General features: G+C 38.4%; 4 protein-coding genes and 1 long non-coding RNA gene across 5 annotated transcripts; 2 read left to right on the top strand and 3 right to left on the bottom strand.

Annotated features, from left to right (window-relative positions):
- Positions 1 to 1,893: 1,893 nt before the first annotated feature.
- On the bottom strand, positions 1,894 to 6,436 carry LOC6646104 (protein phyllopod). Its single transcript, XM_002068652.4, has 2 exons — positions 6,056 to 6,436; positions 1,894 to 3,009 (listed from the first exon to the last, which is right to left on the bottom strand). The coding sequence occupies exons 1-2, from the start codon at positions 6,242 to 6,244 to the stop codon at positions 2,080 to 2,082; spliced, it is 1,119 nt and encodes a 372-aa protein (XP_002068688.1). The 5' UTR covers positions 6,245 to 6,436; the 3' UTR covers positions 1,894 to 2,079.
- A 3,448-nt stretch (positions 6,437 to 9,884) lies between these two features.
- On the top strand, positions 9,885 to 13,685 carry LOC6646105 (valine--tRNA ligase). The gene is made up of 6 exons (XM_002068653.4): positions 9,885 to 9,979; positions 10,040 to 10,257; positions 10,392 to 10,559; positions 10,620 to 11,882; positions 11,951 to 12,977; positions 13,040 to 13,685. Exons 1-6 carry the CDS (start codon positions 9,922 to 9,924, stop codon positions 13,543 to 13,545), a joined length of 3,240 nt encoding a protein of 1,079 aa, XP_002068689.2. The 5' UTR covers positions 9,885 to 9,921; the 3' UTR covers positions 13,546 to 13,685.
- LOC6646106 (origin recognition complex subunit 3) lies at positions 13,579 to 16,156 on the bottom strand. The gene is made up of 4 exons (XM_002068654.3): positions 16,020 to 16,156; positions 15,148 to 15,948; positions 13,861 to 15,089; positions 13,579 to 13,800 (listed from the first exon to the last, which is right to left on the bottom strand). The coding sequence occupies exons 1-4, from the start codon at positions 16,044 to 16,046 to the stop codon at positions 13,704 to 13,706; spliced, it is 2,154 nt and encodes a 717-aa protein (XP_002068690.1). The 5' UTR covers positions 16,047 to 16,156; the 3' UTR covers positions 13,579 to 13,703.
- A 343-nt stretch (positions 16,157 to 16,499) lies between these two features.
- LOC6646107 (nucleolar protein dao-5) lies at positions 16,500 to 20,795 on the top strand. Its single transcript, XM_023177802.2, has 4 exons — positions 16,500 to 16,645; positions 16,696 to 16,886; positions 16,956 to 17,858; positions 17,918 to 20,795. Exons 1-4 carry the CDS (start codon positions 16,583 to 16,585, stop codon positions 20,544 to 20,546), a joined length of 3,786 nt encoding a protein of 1,261 aa, XP_023033570.1. The 5' UTR covers positions 16,500 to 16,582; the 3' UTR covers positions 20,547 to 20,795.
- A 244-nt stretch (positions 20,796 to 21,039) lies between these two features.
- On the bottom strand, positions 21,040 to 22,124 carry LOC111519075. Its single transcript, XR_006954085.1, has 5 exons — positions 21,913 to 22,124; positions 21,738 to 21,841; positions 21,513 to 21,678; positions 21,359 to 21,453; positions 21,040 to 21,292 (listed from the first exon to the last, which is right to left on the bottom strand). It is a non-coding gene; the product is annotated as an uncharacterized LOC111519075 (long non-coding RNA).
- Between the last annotated feature and the right edge of the window lie 815 nt (positions 22,125 to 22,939).

Below are 22,939 nucleotides of genomic sequence, written 5' to 3'. Positions count from 1 at the left end.
AATTCGCCGCAAATGCAACAACAAGCACTAGTCCGAATTCGCCCGAGCCGAAAAAAAATTGAGTATTCGCCTTAAAAACTGAATATTCGCCTTAAAACGTGAATATTCGCCGAAAATACATCGTGCCACCCGAAACCAAAACGAACTCTAGCCATTTATCTGTGTTGAGCAAAAAAAGCTGTTTTTGTGGGAAGTTACAAGAAAACAGCTTAATATTTGGGAAAAGAAGTGGGAAAAAAATCAGATGTTCTATGCCTTATTATAATGTTTTTTTGTACAAACTATTTATTATTTCTTCTATTTCAATACAGTTTATGGTGCCTATCTCATTAAAATACTTGTTTGCATGTGTTAAGTCGATGCAAATCATGTCTGTAATTTAATATATTTCTTTATAAAATTTTGAATATTAATTTTATGATATATTTTACCTGACGCTTAAAATTGAGTTTAGCATGTCAACATTTATTTTATTGCCCAGCTTTGTTTTCACAATGTTAAGTTGGGTAAAAATTCGTTTCAATTCTGCGTTGAATTTTACTTGAGTTTAATATATAATACATTTTTTATGCATGAAAAAGTTTTCAATATTGAAAACTTTCCGGTAATCTAGAGTACAAGCTACATGGTACCAACTGAGTTGAATACCTTCTTTTTAATTGATTGATAATAATTGACTTAAATAATCTCAGTTACAAAACAAGCGCCCGTATCCCGAATTTAACTATTTCGTTTTAGTGAATCGAAAAAAAAGATAAATTGTTCAGTATATTTTAAAAAAGCCAGAATTCCCGCTGCCATCCGTTTTGGAATTTGGACTTTAAAAAAAGCCACACTTAACGGGAAAAAAGCTGATTTTGAAACACTGCAACTCACACCGATGATGCCAACTCGAACATTTTCTTGCACTTATACCACAACTATCTTCAATCGAATTCGCTGAGCCACTATTTGAGTTTGACGAGCTCATGAATGTAAAAATAGGGTGAAGTACACGTGGAGAAACTAGTGCCTGTTTGTGTGGTTGTTTTATATTAGGGGGAAATACATGTAAAATTTTAAATATTTTTTAATTATTGTCAATTGAATTCTTTAAGAATACGTTACCAAAATAATAAAATCATACTTTTTATCAGTTCCTTTAAGCGTGTTTTCTCAAAAATGCATTTTTCTGCACAAAACCTATAATAGTTTACCAAATTTTCATTACTTTTGAGTACAGCTTCTGTTAGAATTTAATTAGTCAATTTACGAACATTTTTAAAAAACAATTTGTTTTAACCAAAAATTGTTGCCTCGAAATAGCCTTTGTTTCCGTATTAGGACTATGTTCCGTATATATTGTTATTTCTACTATCGCTGTTAATTAAAAATGTCTAGCAAATATTTTTGATTTAACCTTAATTTCATACTTTTTTCGGGCTTTGGGTTGGGGAATTCTAATTTTCCCTTCTTTTAAAACGGTTGTTTCGTTCAAAATTTTGTCCAAAAATTACGTAGGCATCATTATTGTTAATATTTAAATTTTTAATTGTCATGTCTTGTGGTTCATTTAATTTCCCTTTTTCCCAGATTAAGTGAACTTTGTAATTTTTGCGATTTTCATTTGGTTGTTGTGCTAATTATTTTTTATTTTGTTTAATTTGTAATACTTTTTCTTCTTTTTTGGAGCAAAACAAACAAATTCAACTACAGTTTTGTTAATTTTTGGGGGAGTTTGTTGTAAATTCTAATATATTTAATATATAACTTTTCCTTTCTTTTTTTTGATCATCAGCTTCAACTGATCTTAACATTCTTAGGTCTTGTCTCTTGCTTACATTCAGGCGCTAATTAGATTGACTAACAATTAAAAAGAATTTAATTAATTTTAATATTTGTTTTTGTTTTTTTTTTGTTTTTGTTTGTTTGTGTGATTTTGAGGTACTATAAATATTAACTAATGCTTGCATTATAATTGTTTTTATATTAGGTATTTCATTTGTTTTTTTGTGCATACAATTTGACTAAGTTTTTTGTTCTATATGGTAGTAGGAGGGGCTTTTGTGAGGAAGTGGGGGCGGAGGGGGTAGGTCCTCTTTAGGCCAAGGAAATACTAAGTCCTTGGGGTAATCGAAGATTTTGTAATTGTATGGCCGCTTGGTGGGAAATTTTCATGTGACTTTCTTTGTGGTCACTCCAGTTCGCTTCCTGTTCCTTTTCCGCTTCCTCTTTCCTTTCAGAAATTGGATAGCTTAGGCAACGCCTGGCGGTGGATTTTGTGGTAGAGTTGTTGTTGTTGGTGGTGGTGGTTGTCGTGGTTCTTGTGGTCTCTGGCGATGGCAGAACTTCCGAAATGACACTATCGAATTCCAATAAAATCTCATCATCGTCCAATGTCCTTGACCAACGTGGACGTGGCTTGGTGGGGCTCATAATCCGAGGTAAACGTACATTCAGCTCCTTCTCCTCTGTCTCCCGGCTAAGTGTGGTGCCCAAGCGTCGAAACATGGCCACCACTTTGCCATCAACTGTGGGCTTGGCCCATCTTTGGTTAACTGGAAATGAATCCCTGACTAGAGCTGCTGGTGCTGCTGCTGCCGCCACTGTTCCTTGTGCCACTGACATTCCCTTGTCCTGGCGTGCCCTTGGCACAACACATCTTCTTGGTCTCGGTTGTAGCGTTTTACTTTTTGGACTCCTGTTGACCTTCTCCCACACTTTATTTGAGGATCTTCGTTTGCTATAGCTTATGGCAGCCATGGGCACATTCGAGAGGTTTTGGTTTGGGCTACGCAGTTGTTGTTGTTCTTGTTGTCTGATTTGTGGACGCACTTGGGCCACGGGTCGTACTTTGGCTACCACTCCTTGCTCCTGTACCAGTCCTCCTGCACTGCTATTGCCCATATGCGATGGACTATGACTTTGGGATTCAGCATCGTTGCTATTGCTGCAACTGGATTGCAAGGAATGCCAATTGATTAGCCAATTGTTGCAGCTAAAGCATAGAAATTTATCCTCATTCAAGGGCTACAAGAGAAAAATAAAAAAAGAAGAGATGTGTGGTTAGTTTAATGTGTTTGGAAAGTGAATTATATTGAAAAATTGCTTAATAGAATATAGGGTACCCCTAAAGGTATGCAAAAGTAAGACGATAAACTTAAAAACTGCATACGAATAGTTTTTACAAAGAAAATCAATCTTAACAACGAACATAAGCTTTAGTTCTCTTTACCTTTCTTTGAAGGAATTCATTGACTTAATATTGCATAACTTTAGGAGCAAATTTCCTTCATTTTGCTCTACTAACGGTTACCATCCTTTAGAATTATACAGATTTTTCCTGTTCCTGTCCTTCTTACTTTCTTAACATTGCGTGCAACCGCAAGATAACCGTTTCGATATGCCCCTTAAACTATGCTACGCCCATGCGCTTACATTGCCCTTAACCACATAATGACTTTAGCCCTGTCACTCGTCTCATCAAATTTTCTACTGCTCACTGGAAGGTGCAAAAAATATCATTGCGAGACAACAACAAACCCAACTTAGTTAGGGCAGTATATTAATTACCTTTACACACAGCCACAGCATTCCTTTCGGGTATCAATAATAATTGTGCACCTGCCTGCCAACGAAAATTGCGCCCAGCAGCAGCAGCTGCCGAAAACCGAAAAGAAAAAAACAAACCAGCCAAAAAGGGAAAAGAGGAATGAGACCCAACACAAAAAAAAACCCGTTTGTTCGGCGGGCCACGCGACCCTATGGCCTGCTTCTACTACCGATAAGGTAAAGCCAGTCTCGATCAAATAAATATATAGGGTCCAATGACGACATTAGGCACGCGCAGGCGCAGACCCATAACCAGAACCAGAACGCCGACGCGCCGACGCAGGGACAGCTGCTTAGGACATTAGGCAATGAAAGAGTGAGCGATAGGGACCACGCGGTGGGGGGATCTGTCAGGATTTTATATAGTCTGGATCCCACAAAAGGTGAATGTGTTTGCTTGAAAATGAAAATAATATAATAAAAACCCATAATAATGCAAATTGGAGGCCAGGTGCAATCCAGACCAAGAGACAGTCGCACGCACAGCAGCAGGAGGAGAAGTAGAGACAGAGGGACAGAGAGAACGGAAGGCAGCAGATAGACAGATGCATGACAGCAAAAAGTTTTGGGAAAAGAAAAGGGTGTCCTATGCGAGGGTGCAAAGGTGCGATCGGGCGGAGCAGGTGGTAAAAAAACTAACGGTTTTTAATAAACAGGATAAATGAATTAGTTCAAAATTCTGTTAGTTACAATGACTTTAAAACACCCTTCAGTTGAAATATACTTTAATTCTTTTAAAAACTGTTGCAGTCCTCGGTAGATGAGTTGTCTAAGTGGCCTAGTCATTTAGGCAACTGAACAATGAGGATCCGGGATCCGGGTTCAAAGTGGGTAGAGGTTGTAGACACTGACTTTACTTAGGGTCATTCGTAACAGGCCCGGGTTTGATGTGATAAGGTCCTTTTGTTCGTACTCTATATACATATATTACAAACAAGATGTGTAAATATTAGTTCCCAAATCGCTTGCGATCTAAATCAATAACAAAACTACTTAGTCAGCTTATAAAAAGTACCAAATGGATGACAAATATCTACAAATTTCTATCCAATATCTTTGACCTATCCTAAGATGTTTGTTCATTATAGATAATTCTTATTATTATTTAACAAAAGAACCTACACGTTCTTAATTGGCTTAATAATTAGGCCTATATGGCTGATACCTAAAACCACCCAAAATATGCTCCATCAATTTACTTCTATACTATATTCTTTGTTTTGTTCCACAACTAGTCCTTTTTTCTAGTCTTCGTTTTTTAGTTTTTGAAGAAGCCTTAAAAATTGAGTTCCCAAAAAGAAAGAAGACCCTCAAGGAACTAGACAAATTTTCAAATTTCATTGCTAAGACTTCCCCCAGTCAATGATCTCTAACAATTGTGCCAAAAACAAAACCTAACAAATTGACTGACAATCTCCTCTGCGAAAAGAAGAAGAGTGAAAAGGTAACTGATAAAACAGAAGAGATATACAATACACACATACAGAGACAGAGAGAAAGACATAAGGGCCTACTCTGGCTCTGGATCGGCTGCAAAATCGCAGCTGTCGTTTGAGTAAACAGGGAGAAAAAAAACACAAGAAGAGGTTTTTTTTTGAGTTTTTAAACCCGCAGATATTGTGATGGAAGGCCAAGTAATCATAATAAAACAGACGAATTGTCGCATCACATTAGCTGGCTCCGTGCTCCACCTTTATCTTGAGATCAGAGAGAGAGAAAGAGAGATGATGATGATGATAGTGGGTAAACAGGTAGCCACCAGTTAGGCAGTCAGCGTCCTGTAATTGAATACCAAAAATGCATTTCCATGGAAATGTTGTTGTTGTTCCCATGGTTCATTCTATATATTAGGACAAGCTGTTCAGAATTATGTGAATGAAATGTGAAAGAGAAGGAGAAACAAAATATTGAAAATGAAAATGAAATAAGTGGCATATGCAAAGTGTCCAATTACCAAAAGGTTGAAGGGAAATACACCAGCTGCTTTAACCGGGCAAAGAGTGAGAAGAACCGGAAAGGATATGTGTGTTTGGTTTGGTTTGGTTTTTTTTTCGTTTTGTTTTAAATGTTGGTGACACAGAAACCAAAGGCATGAAAGACATGGCCAAAGAGATGGAAGAGCTTTGGTCTCTTGGCATTTAAAATATTTCTGCCTGGATGCTGTTCTGCCACTCCCCCATCCACCTTCCATTACCCAACGAACTATACCCTCGCGAAGTTCATCCCCTTTGAACCCAACATGAAACGCGCACGAACACTCCCACAATGGATGGTTCTTTTTTTTTTGCCTCCTCCTGTCGAAGGACGTTGTAACTTGGATGACTCACTCACTCATTCACTCAGTCACAAAGTTTTATCGATTTTCTACTTTGAAACGTCGCTTCCCCATCTTCTCCTACTCTTCCCGCCCATCCTATGAACAATTTTAAACGCTTTCACCCAATTTGTATTTTCCAATATTTACCTGAAATTTAAATTTCGCCTGAATTAATTGCACAATATTTGGTCCTGAGCGTGGCTCATAGATGTTAATGGTTTGATTTGTATGGCAACCGCAAATGAGGCAGGTGCGTTTCAGGTATTCCGAGGAGGCGGCTGCCGTTGAAGCTGCTGACATGGCGGCAGCGGATTCAGCATGGTTATCCGCAGACATTTTGGCGACACTCACACACACACACACACACACACTAGCACACTCTTGAATTTCCTTCTGGGGAAATTCGTTAGATTTTCATTCGCCTTTTTGCCGGACTGACGTCACACTGGCCTGAAAACTAAACTACAAACTGTTTGTTGCCCCACACTCGTTTTCGTATATAACTTTTTGTTTGTGTGTTGTTAGTCTTCCCTTTTTCGTTTGTTTTTTGGGGTGGCGCGAAAATTTGTTGTAAAGCAAAAACCAAAATCGAGAAGCCGAGACAGAGCGATAGAGAAAGGCAAGAGAGACCGACACGTCCTTTATGTTGCACGGACAAAATTCGAATGAGGCAAGGAAACATGGTGAAGATTGAACCACCGAACGTAGCACGCCACGAAGTGGTGGCGCATTCGGAGCTCGGGTTTCTTTGCTTCGACGTCTACTCTGGCCTGCCCTGCCATGCCTTGGGTTTTCTGCCTCTGTCTACCTAAAACTACCTTTTGTTCGACTTGCCTCTGATGTTGTTTTTGTGAGGCACGCTTGGCTACACTGGGAGAAATTGCCAGTCAATAAGGTTTAGTATTTATTTAACTACATATGAAATGTTGTTCGAATCGTTAAAAACTAAGTCTTGGCTTGTAACTTAAAATCCAATTTGTTAAGTATAACTTTAATTCCATTTAATAAATATTTTTTAAAGAAAGTTTTTTAGAATAGGATCATATGTACACTAAATCGTACTTCTTTGGACCGTTTAAAATCTTAACTTAAGTCAAACAAAGTCTCTTCATCAAATACATACAATAAGTGAACCAATCTAAAAACAAATGAATAATCATCTAATACTTTCTATTTTCATTATTAGGTATTGTTATAAATCTTTTAAATCTATTGAAAACATAAGTAATAGTCGCGCAAAAAGTTCTTCTTATGACCTAACATGGTTATAACTCTTGAATTTAGTAATAATTCATATGTTAAAAAACTATTTAAAATTATGCGTCAAATACTGTAGTCTGCTGTACTAATTAACATTTACAATTTTTATATGAAGAGGGTAATTATTAAAAGGAAGCAAATATGATGTCAAAATCTATACCAATTTCCTTTAAATTTTGTTATCAGCAAGTTAAATCTATCTTTTTAAAAAAAATTATATTTTAAAATGCATTAGTAATTATTATATTAAGTACTTCTTTCTACAAAGAAAACGTAGCAAATACTAAATGAAATATGTTTCTTAAATCAATTTCCCTTTTTAGATACACCAAAAATATAAATTTGATTGTTTACCAAAGAAAAAAATGCGAAAATTTTTTTGAAATCAAAAACAAATGATTTAGGATCTAGTATTGATAATAAGAGTCTTTTTAAACTAATATTTTAATTTACTAAACGTTAGTTTAGTAAAACTTCGTAGGTGCCGTAGAGTGCTCTTTGTTAAATCGAAATACTTTAATTCTTTTACAAATACTTTATATTTCCTTTATTATGGAATTACCTGGACTTGGGTCCAATTAAATTCCTTCTCAAGATAATCAAAACTCTTATAAAAAAGTTGTAAATGACCAAAAATTCACTTTTCTAATTTCAATTTTATTCTTTGGACTAATTAAGTTCTTAAGTACATTAACTAAATCAAAGTTTTTGATGAGATACTTTTTTAATTACTTTTACTTTTAATGATGAACATGAAATTTTAATAATAACCAACGACCTTTGCAAAATACTTCTCCTATTTGTTATAAAGCTTACAATTTATTATAATTAAATAAAATTCGTGGCTAATTAATGATTTTAAGCGACGTAAGGGACACTTCTTGCGACTTCTAATACTAAGAACTAAATACTTCAGCAGATATGTACTTCCTAACTCCTTTTTGAGTCTTAATTGAAATCTAATCATTAAATAAACAAACATCTCTTCAGCGTTAACGCAAAAAAGAAGTACTTTCCGAAACCTATTAAGATCATACATAACCTAATGAAATCAAAATTCCTAATTCAATTTTGATGAACCGATTATAGTTAATGTTAAGTCTTTAGGTTAATTGTTTAAGCATACTATTTACAAAGGGTTTTCAGCTCAAGAGTTTCTCTTAACAACCCATTGAATCCTGTTGTGCACTTCCTTTTGATGTCAGGAGAGGGAATCCATCGATTTGTTACGCATATGTCGATAATTCAACGATTTCAACCGACATATGCGGTGCGGAAATGTCGTTTTGCTACGGTACTCCCTTTGCACTGATTCAAATCTTTTTGTTTTCTTCCTGCCCCATTCATCATTTCATTCATGAGCACAAGACAAACTCCTTTTGTTTACTACGTTTCATGGCGTAGTAAAAGTAGCAGCATTTTAACCCAGTCCGAAACCCAAGGCAAAAGGTAAAAAGGTGCAAAAACCTCGACATAATTGAGAAGAAGGTAGAAACGAACACAAAAAAAAATGAAAACATCTGTCGCAGCACTAAAAACCTTAAAGCCGATTGCAAGCTGCAACATTGCCTCAAAATGAGGTAAATACAAGTACATTTCAGAGAGAGAGAGTGAGAGAGAGAGAGAACATATGATTGAGTTACCGAAAACCGAAAAAAATACATATAAATGAAACGCACCTTTTGGTTTTTTTTCTTTTTTTTTTGGAGCTGCAGCAGCGGCAGCTGGTGTCGATGTTGAAGATGAGCCGCACAGGCAGAGGCAGAGCCAGTGGCAGAGACTGAGCCAGTGTCTGGGATGTGGCACACATGCTACATATGTATATATTTTTTTGTGTTTTTCGTTAATGATAAGTCGTAGTTGAGGTTGTTGAGGAAACTGGGGAACACGTACATTTTTCAGCGCCATCTGCCCAAGACTTTCTTAAATATTTACGACAGAATCCTAAAAAGGATGGGTTTCGATCATATTTTGAACTAGAAGAATGATTATCCACCTAGAATTTTTACACCTGTCCATATATAAAAATTTATAAACAGCCAACATGATGCATCAGTATAATTATGCTGTAAAAATATTTTTATTTCAATTCTATTTAGAATTAATGGCAAAAGGAGATCTCATTCGAGATCACTTTGCACGATATTCGAGATGTTTGTTCATATTTGCTTAAATATATTAATTTACATACAGAATGCGTTTATAATTTGTATACAATAGAGGCAGGTATTGTTTATCCTTATCCTTATACTTGATATGTATATTGCACCTTATATTTATATATAGATGAACCTCAGATATTGTACTCTTACCCATTGTAATGGGTTTTCTCTTTTTTAAATTTGAGCACCCAAATAAATAGATATATATATATCTATCAGCACTTCAATTGTGTCCAAAAAATGGGTCAATACAAATAGATCAGCACTTTAATTGAAGCATAAATCACAAATTTAAAAACCTTTGCGAATGCCGCCAACAACGTAACGAATCTACGTCGATTTTCTTGCGTTCGGTAGCGGATTCTATCGGAAAAATACGTTACTTGAAATTCAAATATATAAAAGGAAAGTCCCGTTAATTTTGCTTCTATTTACGGTTTATCCTTAAAAATTGAAGGCATATTTAGTTTTTTGAGTCTTATTTAAAAAGTTTTACAGCAGAACAAGGCACAAACGGCCGAAAAACAAATTTATGATGATGACAAATTGTCGAGGTGGCACTAAAAATCGATTGTGGCTGTAGACTTATCGATGTCAGTACCAGCTTTAACTGCACACGTTTTCATCTGCTTACCAACTTCACCTGCATGTGAGTAATCAACAAATAAGATTTTTAGAAGATATTGCATCAGCCTGACTTGATTACTAGATCCGAGCAGTAGATTTCAACAAGTGCAACTCAAAACAATGCCAGAGCCAGCCGAAGGTCAACAAAATGAGACGCCAACAGGCACCGGCGATCCTCCCAAGTCAGCAAAGCAATTGGAAAAGGAGCGCCTGAAGGCCGAGAAGTTGGCCAAATTGCAGGCCAAATTGGATAAGAAGGCCGCTGCTCCAGCTGCAGGCGAGAAGAAGGAGAAACCCGAGGTAAGCTACTGGAATGAGAAGAGGGAAATGGAATCGGAAATCTAGGTTATGGTTTTTGCTTTGTAATTGCGTTTGGGTGAAAGTTAATTGCTCTTGTTATGCTCTCATTGTATCTCTGCCTTTATCTCCAACAGAAGCGGACAAAAGAAGTGAAGGAGGCTGCTGTATATACTGCCCAGACAGCTCCCGGTGAGAAAAAGGATTTGAGTGGTCCATTACCGGATGCCTATAGTCCAAAATATGTGGAGGCACAATGGTATAGCTGGTGGGAGAAGGAAGGCTTCTTTAAGCCAGAGTATGGTGTAAGTAACACAAGAAGAAGCCCTGAGAAAAGATATTACATGTTTGATTTTAATTGGCAGCGCGAATCCATTGATGCACCAAATCCCAATGGTAAATTCATTATGATCATTCCACCACCAAATGTGACGGGTTCACTGCATTTGGGACATGCTCTGACCAATGCCATCGAAGATGCTATTACTCGCTACCACCGGATGAAGGGACGCACCACATTGTGGGTGCCGGGATGCGATCATGCTGGAATAGCTACCCAGGTGGTGGTCGAGAAACTATTATGGCGTGATGAGAAACTCTCTCGCCATGATCTGGGTCGTGAGAAGTTTATTGAACGCATTTGGGATTGGCGGCGTGAGAAGGGTGGACGGATTTATGACCAATTGAAGTCGTTGGGCTCCTCCTACGACTGGTCACGTGTTGCCTTTACCATGGATCCAAAACTGTGTCGCACAGTAACTGAAGCCTTTGTCCGTTTGCATGAAGATGGAGCCATCTATCGCAGTTCCCGTCTGGTCAACTGGTCGTGCACTCTTCGTTCCGCCATATCGGACATTGAAGTGGATAAAGTTGAGATTCCCGGACGGACTTTCCTTTCCATTCCCGGCTACGATGAGAAAGTTGAATTCGGTGTTTTGATTAAATTTGCCTACAAAGTGGAGGGCACGGACGAGGAAATTATTGTGGCCACTACTCGTATAGAGACCATGCTGGGTGACACGGCAGTGGCTGTTCATCCCAAGGATAAACGCTATGAGCATTTGCATGGCAAATTTGTTAGTCATCCATTCAGTAATCGTCGTCTGCCCATTGTTTGCGATGAATTCGTCGATATGGAATTTGGTACTGGAGCCGTAAAGATTACTCCGGCCCATGATCCCAATGATTATGAGGTGGGCAAGCGTTGTAATCTTCCATTTATCACCATTTTCAACGACGATGGCTACATCATTGGAGATTATGGTGAATTTACTGGACTTAAGCGTTTCCAGTGCCGCAAATTGTTGCTGGAGAAGCTTAAGGAGTTGGGTCTATACCGTGAGACGATCAACAATCCCATGGTGGTGCCCATTTGCAGTCGTTCCAAGGATGTTGTGGAGCCACTGATCAAACCCCAATGGTATGTCAGTTGCGCTGATATGGCTGCTTCAGCCACAGAAGCTGTACGCTCCGGTGAACTGAAAATTGTGCCCGAACATCATACCAAGACCTGGTACCATTGGATGGACGGCATACGCGATTGGTGTGTGTCCCGGCAATTGTGGTGGGGACATCGTATTCCCGCATATCACGTTAGCTTCAATGATCCCAGCATCAAGAAGGAGACGGTTAGTTTAGAACTTTTAATATCTAGAAAATACAAATTTCTCTCACGATCTCTTTTTTTGATTTCCAGTCGGATGATGAGGAGTTCTGGGTTGTGGCCCGTACCCAGGAAGAGGCTTTGGCAAAGGCTGCTCAACGCTTTGGTGTGGATGCCAGCAAAATTGTTCTCAAGCAGGATGAAGATGTGCTGGACACTTGGTTTAGTTCGGGTCTGTTTCCCTTCTCCGTTTTTGGCTGGCCAGATCAGACAAAGGATTTGCAAACCTTCTATCCCACTTCACTGCTGGAGACAGGTCATGATATTCTGTTCTTTTGGGTAGCACGCATGGTTTTCTTTGGCCAAAAATTGCTGGGCAAGTTGCCCTTCCGTGAGGTTTATTTGCATCCCATGGTGAGAGATGCTCATGGTCGTAAAATGTCCAAATCATTGGGCAATGTCATTGATCCCATGGATGTGATAAAAGGCATCACACTGGAAGGTCTGCATGCTCAGTTAATTGGTTCGAATTTAGATCCCCGCGAGATTGAGAAGGCAAAGGCAGGCCAGAAACAGGACTATCCCCAAGGAATACCAGAATGTGGCTCAGATGCTTTGCGTTTTGCCTTGTGCGCTTATATAACCCAGGCCAGGGATATCAATCTGGATATTAATCGTGTCCTGGGCTATCGATTCTTCTGCAACAAATTGTGGAATGCCACTAAATTTGCTTTACTCTATTTCACTGGCAATGAGAAGTTCAGCACGAATCTCAGCGCCGATTCAGTAAATCAAATGGATGCCTGGATTCTATCACGACTGGCGGCCACCATTGAGACGTGTAATGTGGGCTTTGAGACATATGACTTTGCCGCAGCTACCAGTGCTTGTTATAGCTTCTGGCTCTACGATCTTTGTGATGTCTATTTGGAGTGTCTGAAACCAGTTTTCCAAAGCGGCACAGCCGAGCAACAGACAGCGGCACGACGTACCCTTTATGTTTGCTTAGATTATGGTCTACGTTTACTCTCACCATTCATGCCCTTCATCACGGAGGAGTTGTATCAACGATTGCCACGTGCTGAGCCGGCGGCCAGCATTTGCGTGGCCAGTTATCCCAGTGAGTTTATTTAAAAGTCTCCCATTCCGAATACCTTTCTAATTTACATTTCTCTGCTGCAGGCAACATCACATGGCGCAATTTGAAGATCGAATCCGATGTGGAATTTATGCAAAAGGCGGCACGCATCATACGATCTGCCCGTTCTGACTATAATCTTCCCAATAAGACCAAGACAGAGGCATATATTGTTTGTAATGATGACGCCGCTTCCAATGAGATTCTTAAGCATTATGCCAGCGATTTGGCCACTGTTTCCTATTGCTCGAGTATTCAATTTGACACTACACCGCCAGCTGGTTGTGCCATCCTAACTGTCTCCGGTCAATGTGAGGTTCATCTGTTACTCAAGGGTCTCATTGAGGCAGACAAGGAGATCACCAAGCTGCAGAAGAAGAATGATCAATTGCATCAAACTGTGGCGAAACTGCAACAGGCAATGCAGGCAGCTGATTATGCCACCAAGGTTCCCGCCGAGGTGCAAACAGCCAATGAGACTAAACTGAGCGAATCGCAGACGGAAATTGAACGTATTGCTTCGGCCATTCAGACGCTGAAATTAATGTAAACAGAGGAAAAAGCAAGACTTTTGTGCCCGCAATTTATAGCATTTTGTTGATATTTTACTATACTCGCTTTTACTTATCGAAACTTTTGTGCTTATTTTTAATACATATTCAGAAAAAATAAATAAATAGCAAAACAGGAGAGATACATATTTATAGTTTACCATGTCAAACGTGTGGCATGATCTGTTTTACGCTTGGACATCTTTATGTAGCCCAGAAACTGCAATTCCGCTACTGCTCGTGTAAAGCGTGCCCTACAAATAGAAGGAGAAGAGATTAAATAAATTAAAACCAATAGTGGGACTTGAACTCACTGTATTTGCGGATCGATTTGCTCCTGGTCTACATTTTGATCCACATCCTGGCCATCATCATTGGCACGTACCACAGAACGGAATGCCTGCAGCCAATCGAATAAATTAATCATTCGTCCGCATTCTAAATGCAATTTATAGACCACAGAGAGATCTGGTAAAGTTCCCATCAATTGTTGAGATTCCTGAAGTTCACAGCATTTGCATTGCATATAAAAATGGGGATTATTGAGTGCCGTGTGGAGGGCAGCTCGTGGTGCACCAATTATATTTCGACGCACTGTGGCAATGTCCGAAAAGACAAAGAGTTCATGGAGTGGAGGAGCCTCTTGAAGGGGACGCAAATGTGGCAGGACAATTTGGTTTTCAATGTGCTGTAATATACGCTGCAGGGAACGTGCAAATTCCGTGATGGGCTGATGATCCTGTTTACTACGCTGCAGCAATTGAGCTTTCAGCTCCTGACGTGAGGTAATTGGCCGAGATTCTGTATGACTTTCCACTGTTGGTGGTGGGGGATGATGCGCTTCCATTGTGGACAACACCACATCGTCGAGTAATTGTCTGACCTCTTGAATTTGTGGACGCATCGCAGCCAAACAGGCTTCTCCCAGCTCCAAGGGAGCAATCTCCTGTTGCATAAATTCCTCCGTTTTGGTAACACATTTCATTAATTTGGCAACAAATTCATCTTTGGATAGGAAACTAAGCATTTGCCAGCATTCTTTGAATTCCGGCAATGAAGTTATCTTCTTGTTCAAACTGAGAACATATAGTTCTCGTTTCAGTTTGCCCAGTGGACAACGTGGCAAGTCGCCAACCAGTTCGGTAACAAACTCCAGAGCACAGCGAAAATTTAGAAAATGTAGCAAACAATCACGCAGTAATTGTGGCAATTTTTTCTTCAGATAATCATCGTCTGTGAGAATGGCAATGATTCGCTTGCAATCATTAATCTGCTCCACATATGGACGAAAAGATGGCAGACGTCTTATAGTTTCCATATCGTCCGATATCAACAGTTTAATCTTGGCCAAAGCCTGTGAATAGCCAGTGCAGAGGGAAAATGCATTGCCGGCAAAATAATGTTCCATTAGGCAATATTTAAAACTCTGGATGAAACCTTGAATAGAGAAATCGTAGTAGAGGAAAATATGGGTAAGAAACTTGAAAGCCTTGCCAGAGAGATGAAAAGCATATTTCGGAGAGAGCAGCACTTTGTCCAAGACCTGAAAGTGCCAAAAAAAAAATGTTTAAATTGTAGATACCCAATTGAAGTTAACTAACCTCATTTAAGCCCGTAGGAGCAGCTTGGGTCTGGAAGACTCTTAGCCGTATTTTACTGGTCACCTGATAGGGTAATGTACTATGCACCGCCGTCATAGCAGTGGCTACACCCAAAACAAGGACAAATGGCAATGCAGTGCAGTGGGAACTCAGGATAAGTATGAAATCCTGCAAAACATGACTACTGAAGCATTCAAAGTCTGGTAAAATGATGACCAACTGTCGTTTGCGTTGTTCCAATTGAAAATTGTTGGAATACCAAGAGTTCAATTGTTTCATGGTGCATTGGGAACGTCGCAATCGCTTATGATCGCGATCCTCTATTTCCTGCTCTAATTCCTCAGAGTCCTGCTCTAATTGTCCTTCAATGAGATTAAACACCATTGACTCTATGGCTCCCTTGAGAGTGGAGCAATCCCTCGATTGGAGTACACAAACTTTTGCTCTACTCTGAAGACGCTGAGTCAGAGCCTCGAATTGCTTGAGGTGATCTGTTTGATTGATGCCAGTCAGTAAGGCGGCGGTCGGCAGAATCTCACTATCCTCCACTTGAGAGCCACATTCGGTCTCCAGATATTGCACCAACTGATCCAGAGTCCGGGAATAGCTCTCTTGCTGTAACTGCAGAATGTGGTCATGGAGCTGTTGCCAAATCTCGCCGTAGGCCGTATAAAAAGGTTGTGACGTGATCTCCGGCCCTAAGAGACTGGAGTTGCCCAAGCTACGCTTGCGTTTACTTTTGTTGGGTGTTGTCTTGGATTTAGCTGCTCGAGTTGCTCCGTTTTTATAAACAAAACAGCCCTTAAAAAGTGTGACAAATAAACCAATTGTAAAACCAAACTTCATCTATGTATTCCGCAACAATTTCTTACCTTTGAGACAGAAATTGTTGGATCCATGGCTGTGTTTGGAAATATACTGTTCGCGAAATATGCAATTCAACGTAAATAACAATTTGTTTATGTCAGCTTTGTGCCAATTCTAAAACACCAAAAACAACAATTCGTATGATCGATAAGTAAATTTGACCGCGTAAAATTGCAATATTTATTGATATATTTCGGCGATAGTCATTTCAGCTTTTTACCCGCCAGATTTGGCTGTTTTAAAAATGCGATTGCGGGATAAACAGCGGGCAGCGGGAATTAAATTTTATAAGTTGTTTCTATCGCGTTTGATGATTTAAATGCTAAAAGTGTGTTTTTATTGTTAAGGTACCGATATACACTTCCGTGTAGATATTGGCAATATCTTACTAGTTGATTTTTTGTTCGTTGATCTAGATTTGATGGCTCAAAAAAAAAAAGGCATCACTAGTCACACAGTTGTCGATGAGTTTTCGCGCGCATTTAACTTCCATCACTAACTAACTGCAGATGTTTTTGGCCCATTCTTTGTTTTTTATTTTTATTGAACATCAAATGCAAGAACTAAGATGTTAGGCGACGAATTGGATATTTACGATGATCTGGATGAGTTCCAAGAAGTCGAGGATAAGGTAAGGGCAAAGATAATCCAGATTAAGGTTAATTTGAGTCGTTTTTACAGAAATCCAAGGAGCTGCTGGATCTGGAGGAGAAGTACACAGCCGCCCAGGGCGAGATCGAAGGGTTAAAAGCCCAAAACAATAAGTTAACTAAACAGATAAAGCAAATGGAAGTGAATCTACAGAATCTGCTTGATACGGCCAAGGCGGAAATTAAACGAAAGGAGACTCTAATAGCAGAGCTACGGAAAGAGTAAGTGAAGGGGATGGGTTGGGCGGTTCCATGGGAATATGAAGAGTAACCTATTGATATCAATTTCAGAAAGGATGATATATGCTTCAGGCGGAAGAAAGCTTGGGGCGTGGAAGATACAAAACCCAATCAAAAACGTCCTAGACACGACAAAACTGATATTTTGGAAAATCCAGGTCCTATTCACAAACGAGCCAAACAAGAGGAAATAGGAAAAAACACAGTTCATGAGAGGAACATTGGAAATCCCTTTGCGGTCAACATCCCAAAAACGGATAAGACTGACATTCTCAAATCGCTAAGTCCATCACCTGGGCTCAGTCGAAAACCTTCCACACAGCATCCATCATCCAACGTTGTGCAAGAGAAGAGCATAGAAAAGCCCGTTAAAGACAGCAACCAACAAGCGCAAAATTCTGTCAGCCATAAATCACGAAGTCCATCTCCTATTTACAGTCGGAAAGCTTCAACGAAGCATCGTTCCACTGACATAACGCAAGAGAGGAGCACTAACGAACCTGCCAAAGTCACCAATCAACCAGAGGATAAGACCGCCAAACATAAGTCAAGAAGTCCATCATCTGGCCACAGTCGCAAACCTTCTACGCAGCATCGTTCTAGCAACGTTGTTCAAGAGAAGACTACGGAGAACCCTGTAAAAGGCAGCAACCAACAAGCGGATAAGACCGTCCAACATAAATCTCGTAGTCCATCACCTGGTCATAGTCGGAAGTCTTCCACACAGCATCGTTTCACCGACAGCCGGACGAGAGAACGAGAGCGGCAAAAAGAACGAGATCGAGAAAGAGAACGAGGAGGAAGACATGAAAGGGAAATTCGACGTAGTCGTAGCCCAAAGCGATCCAATCAGGATGAACGTAACCGTAAACGGGTCAGCAATGATAAGTCTAATCAAACACGTCGTCGGTCCGGTTCTCGATCCCGCCAACGTACTGCATCCAGCGGAACTAGGTATGTTGTAATCCTTTCTATTAAAGCACGGTCATCTAAGACTTATTCTCAATTTTCAGTCGTGAGCAAAGCTCTAACAAAGTAAAGTCTGACACTTTAAAAACTCTTTTTGGCGAGGAAACCAATGACCAGGATACTATTTCGACTGCCAATACTGAAGGGATAATGCAAAATGAATCGACAATCCATGTCGAAACTCTCATTCAACCAGTGGAGAACACCTTGCCAATTGAAAAGAAAAGCCAGAAAACTAAAGGCGAACTTAAGGAAATTAATGAACCACTCGCGAAATCTACTTCTTTGGTGACATCTAAGGAGTCAAAAATTAGTGAAAATAACCTAAATGACTCCGATACGGGAAAAAGTAAACTAAACTTGGACAGTAAACCTTTAGAAGAAACAGCAATACCTGGTCTGGATTTGTTAAGAAGTAAAGACAATGACGGAGAACCGAACTCAAAGCAACAAAATAAGGCTCAATGCGATGCCCATTTCACTCCGGAACCGATTCAAGTGCCACAAATACCTGGCCTTGATCTGTTAACTTCTGCAAATAATGCAACAGAGCCAAATGAATCAACACTTGAAGATATTTCCACTCCTGCTGAAAATTCCGCACTTGCAACGAAAGATAATTCGGAAATACCTGGTTTAGATTTGTTAACATTTGAAAATAATGAAAAAGATTCCAATCTAAGCCAGAAAATTGAGTCAAAATGTAAGGATACTGAAACACCAATTCAAGAATTCACTCAAAAGCATTCAAAGGATGATAGAAAAATTGGACGTATAGAAGAGTCAGCAAGCGTCAGCGTGCCGAATAAAATGGAAAATCTTAAAACTACCTATGTAAACAATCAACCTCAAAAGGATAAAAAGCAAGCCCACAAAGAAATTGTCAGCCAACCAGAAAAAAAAGAAGAAGTTGTGCTTCCTAAAACAAAAGTATCCAAAGAGGATGCTGTCGATCATAAGAAACGAAACGAAAACGATCAAAAAGTCAAGCCAAGTGACAGCAAACCGGAGAAAAAAGAATCAGTTATAACGCCTGATGTGAAAGTCTTTAAAAAGGATGCTGTGGATAAGAAAGATAAGAGAACAGACCAAACTTCTAAAGAACTACTAATTGAAATAGAAGAAAAGAAATCCCTTATTAGTCCTGAGATAAAAATTTTAACAGACTCTACTGAAGACGATGAAACGCAAAAAGACAAAAAGCAAAGTTCATGTTTACCAGAATCACTTATAACTCCTGAACTCAAAGTGTCGAAAGAAAATGATCGAAAAGGAAAAGAAGGAAAACAAACTATCAAAGAGATAAAAATTTCATTAGACAATACTGAAGATAAGGAAAAGCCAAACGACAAAACGCAAAGTTTATGTCTAACAGAATCACTTATAACTCCTGAACTAAAAGTGTCGAAAGAAAATGATCGAAAAGGAAAAGAAAGAAAACAAACTTTTAAAGAAATTGCTGTCAAAGCAGAAGAAAAGGATGCTGTTTCCACTGGGTCTATTCCAGAACTTAAACCGATTGCAAAAGAACAAGCTTTGAGTGAAAGTTCTAAAATATTTACCCAGACACTTGATGACTCAAGTAAAAAGGAAACTTCAAAAATCGTTAAAGTTGTCGACATGGAACAAAATAGCACCAATAGCAATGAAAACGCCTTACAAAGTGCATCAAAAACGAAAAAAGTTTCATCTGATTCACATGGACAAACAATTTTCCATGCAACTCTAATAACACCAAGACGCAAGCCACTTAAAGCAGGCTCTGAATTCTCTGATGACGATGAACCCACCCCCAAACGCCCCACACCAGTAAAGGAATCGAAGCTTATAACACCACCAAGGAAATCCAAAGATATAAAGCCTGAAGATCAAGCCACATCCAAGCCTCTAAATCGTGCAATACAAATCATTGAGGATATACGTTTGCCCGTCATGATGGATATCGAGCACATTGCTGTACGAGTTGATGGAGTTGATGAAAATGTGGATATACCCTTGCCACCGGCATCAGTGAAAGTGTTGCCCATGACAAAGCCATCTACGATTATGTATGCCCAGCCTGATTCCACAAAAATTGATCACAATGAGAATGATATGGTTCTGGAAGCTGCTTTGAATGTACTGACTGCGATAGAAGAGGGCAAGGATGCCTATCCGCCCGATAGGGATATGGTTGAACAGCAATTGGGCGATATTAGCTTCGAATTCGACACATTGGAATCGGCGCTGGAGCAATTGCATCAGACGTCACCAGATGAATCAATTGTCACGTCAACATCGACAAAAGCTAATCAACAACTAACAGCTAAACAGGATCTCATTAAAATTCTTAGCCGATCGCCCAATCATGAAAGTCCAATAAAGTTACCAACGGAAAAGACACCCTTAAAAAAGCGGAAAATTAACATGACGGAGAACTCACCCATTCGACCCATTATAGAGCCATCAGCCACCCAAGACAATGAGGATGACCATCATGTGACCATCGATGAGACGTTGAATTTAAGCGATGCTGCTAATAGCGATTCCAGCATAGTCACAAAACGTTGCTCCCTGGGACAAAGTGATTATCAATTTGAACGCATCAATGATGAGGTCATATTACGTGTGACACGTCGTCCCCGTCGTCGAAGACCTCCTCCGGCCAATACGGTTGAGATCAAACAGAACTAAACAATCGACAAAATTGTGATTTACTTCCACTTTTAGACAATTACATTTAAATGTATTGAATTGGTGTTATTCTCTTATTTCTTGTATATCTTTTATCATAAGATATTTGCAAAAATATTTTCTAACCAATTTAAATAGTTTTGGTTGCAAAGAACTTAATAAGAATAATGAGGGAAACGTTTATTCTTTAAATTTAAGTAATATAATTAGTGCTTTAAGTTAGAAATAAGAATAAAGCATTAAAAAATATTTTATTAACCTGCATTAATTATTCCTAAGACATGAGTATTTGCAATTTGTTATATTGCGACCCTTCTGAATTTTATCCAACCTTTCGTATGACATCTCCCGGTTGACCTTGAAAGTTAAGAGTATTTGCAATTTTAAAAAATCAAAAATCCCGGATGATGGACATCAATTTGATGAATTTTGAATTTTAAGTCTCTACATTAATGTTTCTATCCATTTACGCATCTCCAAAACAACACAGATATTCATTTTGTATGTTAATATACTTTTATTAAATCACTCTTGAATGGGACTATAAGAAGAAAACCTCGAATAATAACGTTGATGACATCAATTTTCGATTTTAAGTCTATGCCACAAGCCTCCTTACTCTTTGTATAAGCAGTTCAAACATTTTTAAACAAAAGTCTGAAAGACAAGCAGTGGGCAAATGTAAATTTAAACGTATAAATTTTGTAAATAGTGCAAATTTTGATACATAGTCTTTGCAAGTTATTCTGTAAGGTGCAAAAATATAGTTTAAATTATATATAAAGATGGAAATTCAGTTAAAAATACTCAACCCATGGTTTGACTTCAGCTGATTAATCAACTGGTGTTCTACCACCAAGTTTGCGGTACCATGAATAGGCAATGATCCAAAACCAAACGCCAAGGACTATTTAAAATAAAAAATATCAAACATTCGCTTAAGCAAATTGAGTTCAAAGTACTTACTTAACATAGCAATATATATAGCTAATGTTATAATTAAATCATTTTTAGATCTGCCATAATATTCATTACCAGCCAATTTAAGAATAATCCAGATTACGAATATTATGCAGATAACTATGCGTATAAGTTGCGTTATAACATAGCAAATTACTAGCATTTTGTTTTGCTAGAAAAGACATTTTTTTGAAAAAATATTCGTGAGACATTTTCAAGTTCAAAACATACCGCAAAAACGGAGACAATCAACAATATGCAGCCAACAATGTGAGCAATTAGGACAATCAAGGCAATAATAAAGAATAATTTGCCCGTCTCACTGTTTTTCATCCCTGTGGATATATATATATATATATTAGATTTACCCACACTCTGCAGATTAGAAGTATTTAAAATTCTTTACAATTTGATAAACCACCGCCGCAGGCGCACAATACCAAATCGATGATGGCTATGGTCAAGACGCCCCATTTCAATTCGCAACAGCAAACGTTATTCACGGTAATCATACTTGGCAGATATACTATAGTATTTTGAACAAAAAAATATATACATATATTTTTGGATCTCTATAAAAGTATCTATACTGAAAGACAAACTTAAAAAGACTGAAAGGGTGAGAGATACGAGTGTATACTTGTCATACGACAACATATTGAAAAGCCTACTCTTAAAATGGAATGGAAAATACTTAATAAAGATCTTAGACTGAGCGTAGATCAAGTTTTACAAAACAATTACAACTCACGGTCTAATTTTTTTGTTTTAAGTGAGAAAGGCCTAAATCTTGATCTCCATTTTCTAAAAGACAGATCTTAGGACAGTACAAATATAAAATAGTTTATAGAAACTAATTCTTTACTTAAAAACAAATTACATTTTAAGTCATATATCTCGCAAAGGCCATGGGCGTTGTTGGTTTAAGGGGGTCTGACACCCTCTAAGGCCGAAAATAAAGGTGTTTATTGGGAATAAATTGCGCAGAATGTAATAAATGAATTCTTAAAATCGTTTTTATTTGAAATTTCCGTTCTTTTTGTCAATATTTTCAATAAAAAAATGCGACCCGCGACCTGCAAAATCCATTGCAGACTCGCCACCTAAAATGGAAGAGGTAAAGTTTTGGCATTTTTTTTTGAAAAAGCGTGATCTCAAATAAAAAACAAAACATTTGTTGTTTTTGGAATTACGTTGACTATGTTTTCTTGAGGCGAAATTTTTTTTTTTCAATTTTTAAAATTTGTAAAAAAATGTGTTTGTCGTTCATTTTTCGAACTTTAAGAGGTCATAAAAATGGAAGGAAATTTAATTTCGAAAAAGTTAATAAGAAAACATAGCGGTATGTTTTTCGAACATTTTAAGATGAAAATTATGAAAATCGGACTAAACTTAGTGTAAGAAACGTTCCAAAACAGTAGAAAAACACTATT

The sequence above is a fragment of the Drosophila willistoni genome (genome assembly GCF_018902025.1).
Source record: "Drosophila willistoni isolate 14030-0811.24 chromosome 2L unlocalized genomic scaffold, UCI_dwil_1.1 Seg72.1, whole genome shotgun sequence".
In the NCBI taxonomy this organism is placed as follows: Eukaryota; Metazoa; Arthropoda; class Insecta; order Diptera; family Drosophilidae; genus Drosophila; species Drosophila willistoni.
This window is presented reverse-complemented; position numbering and strand designations above follow the sequence as displayed.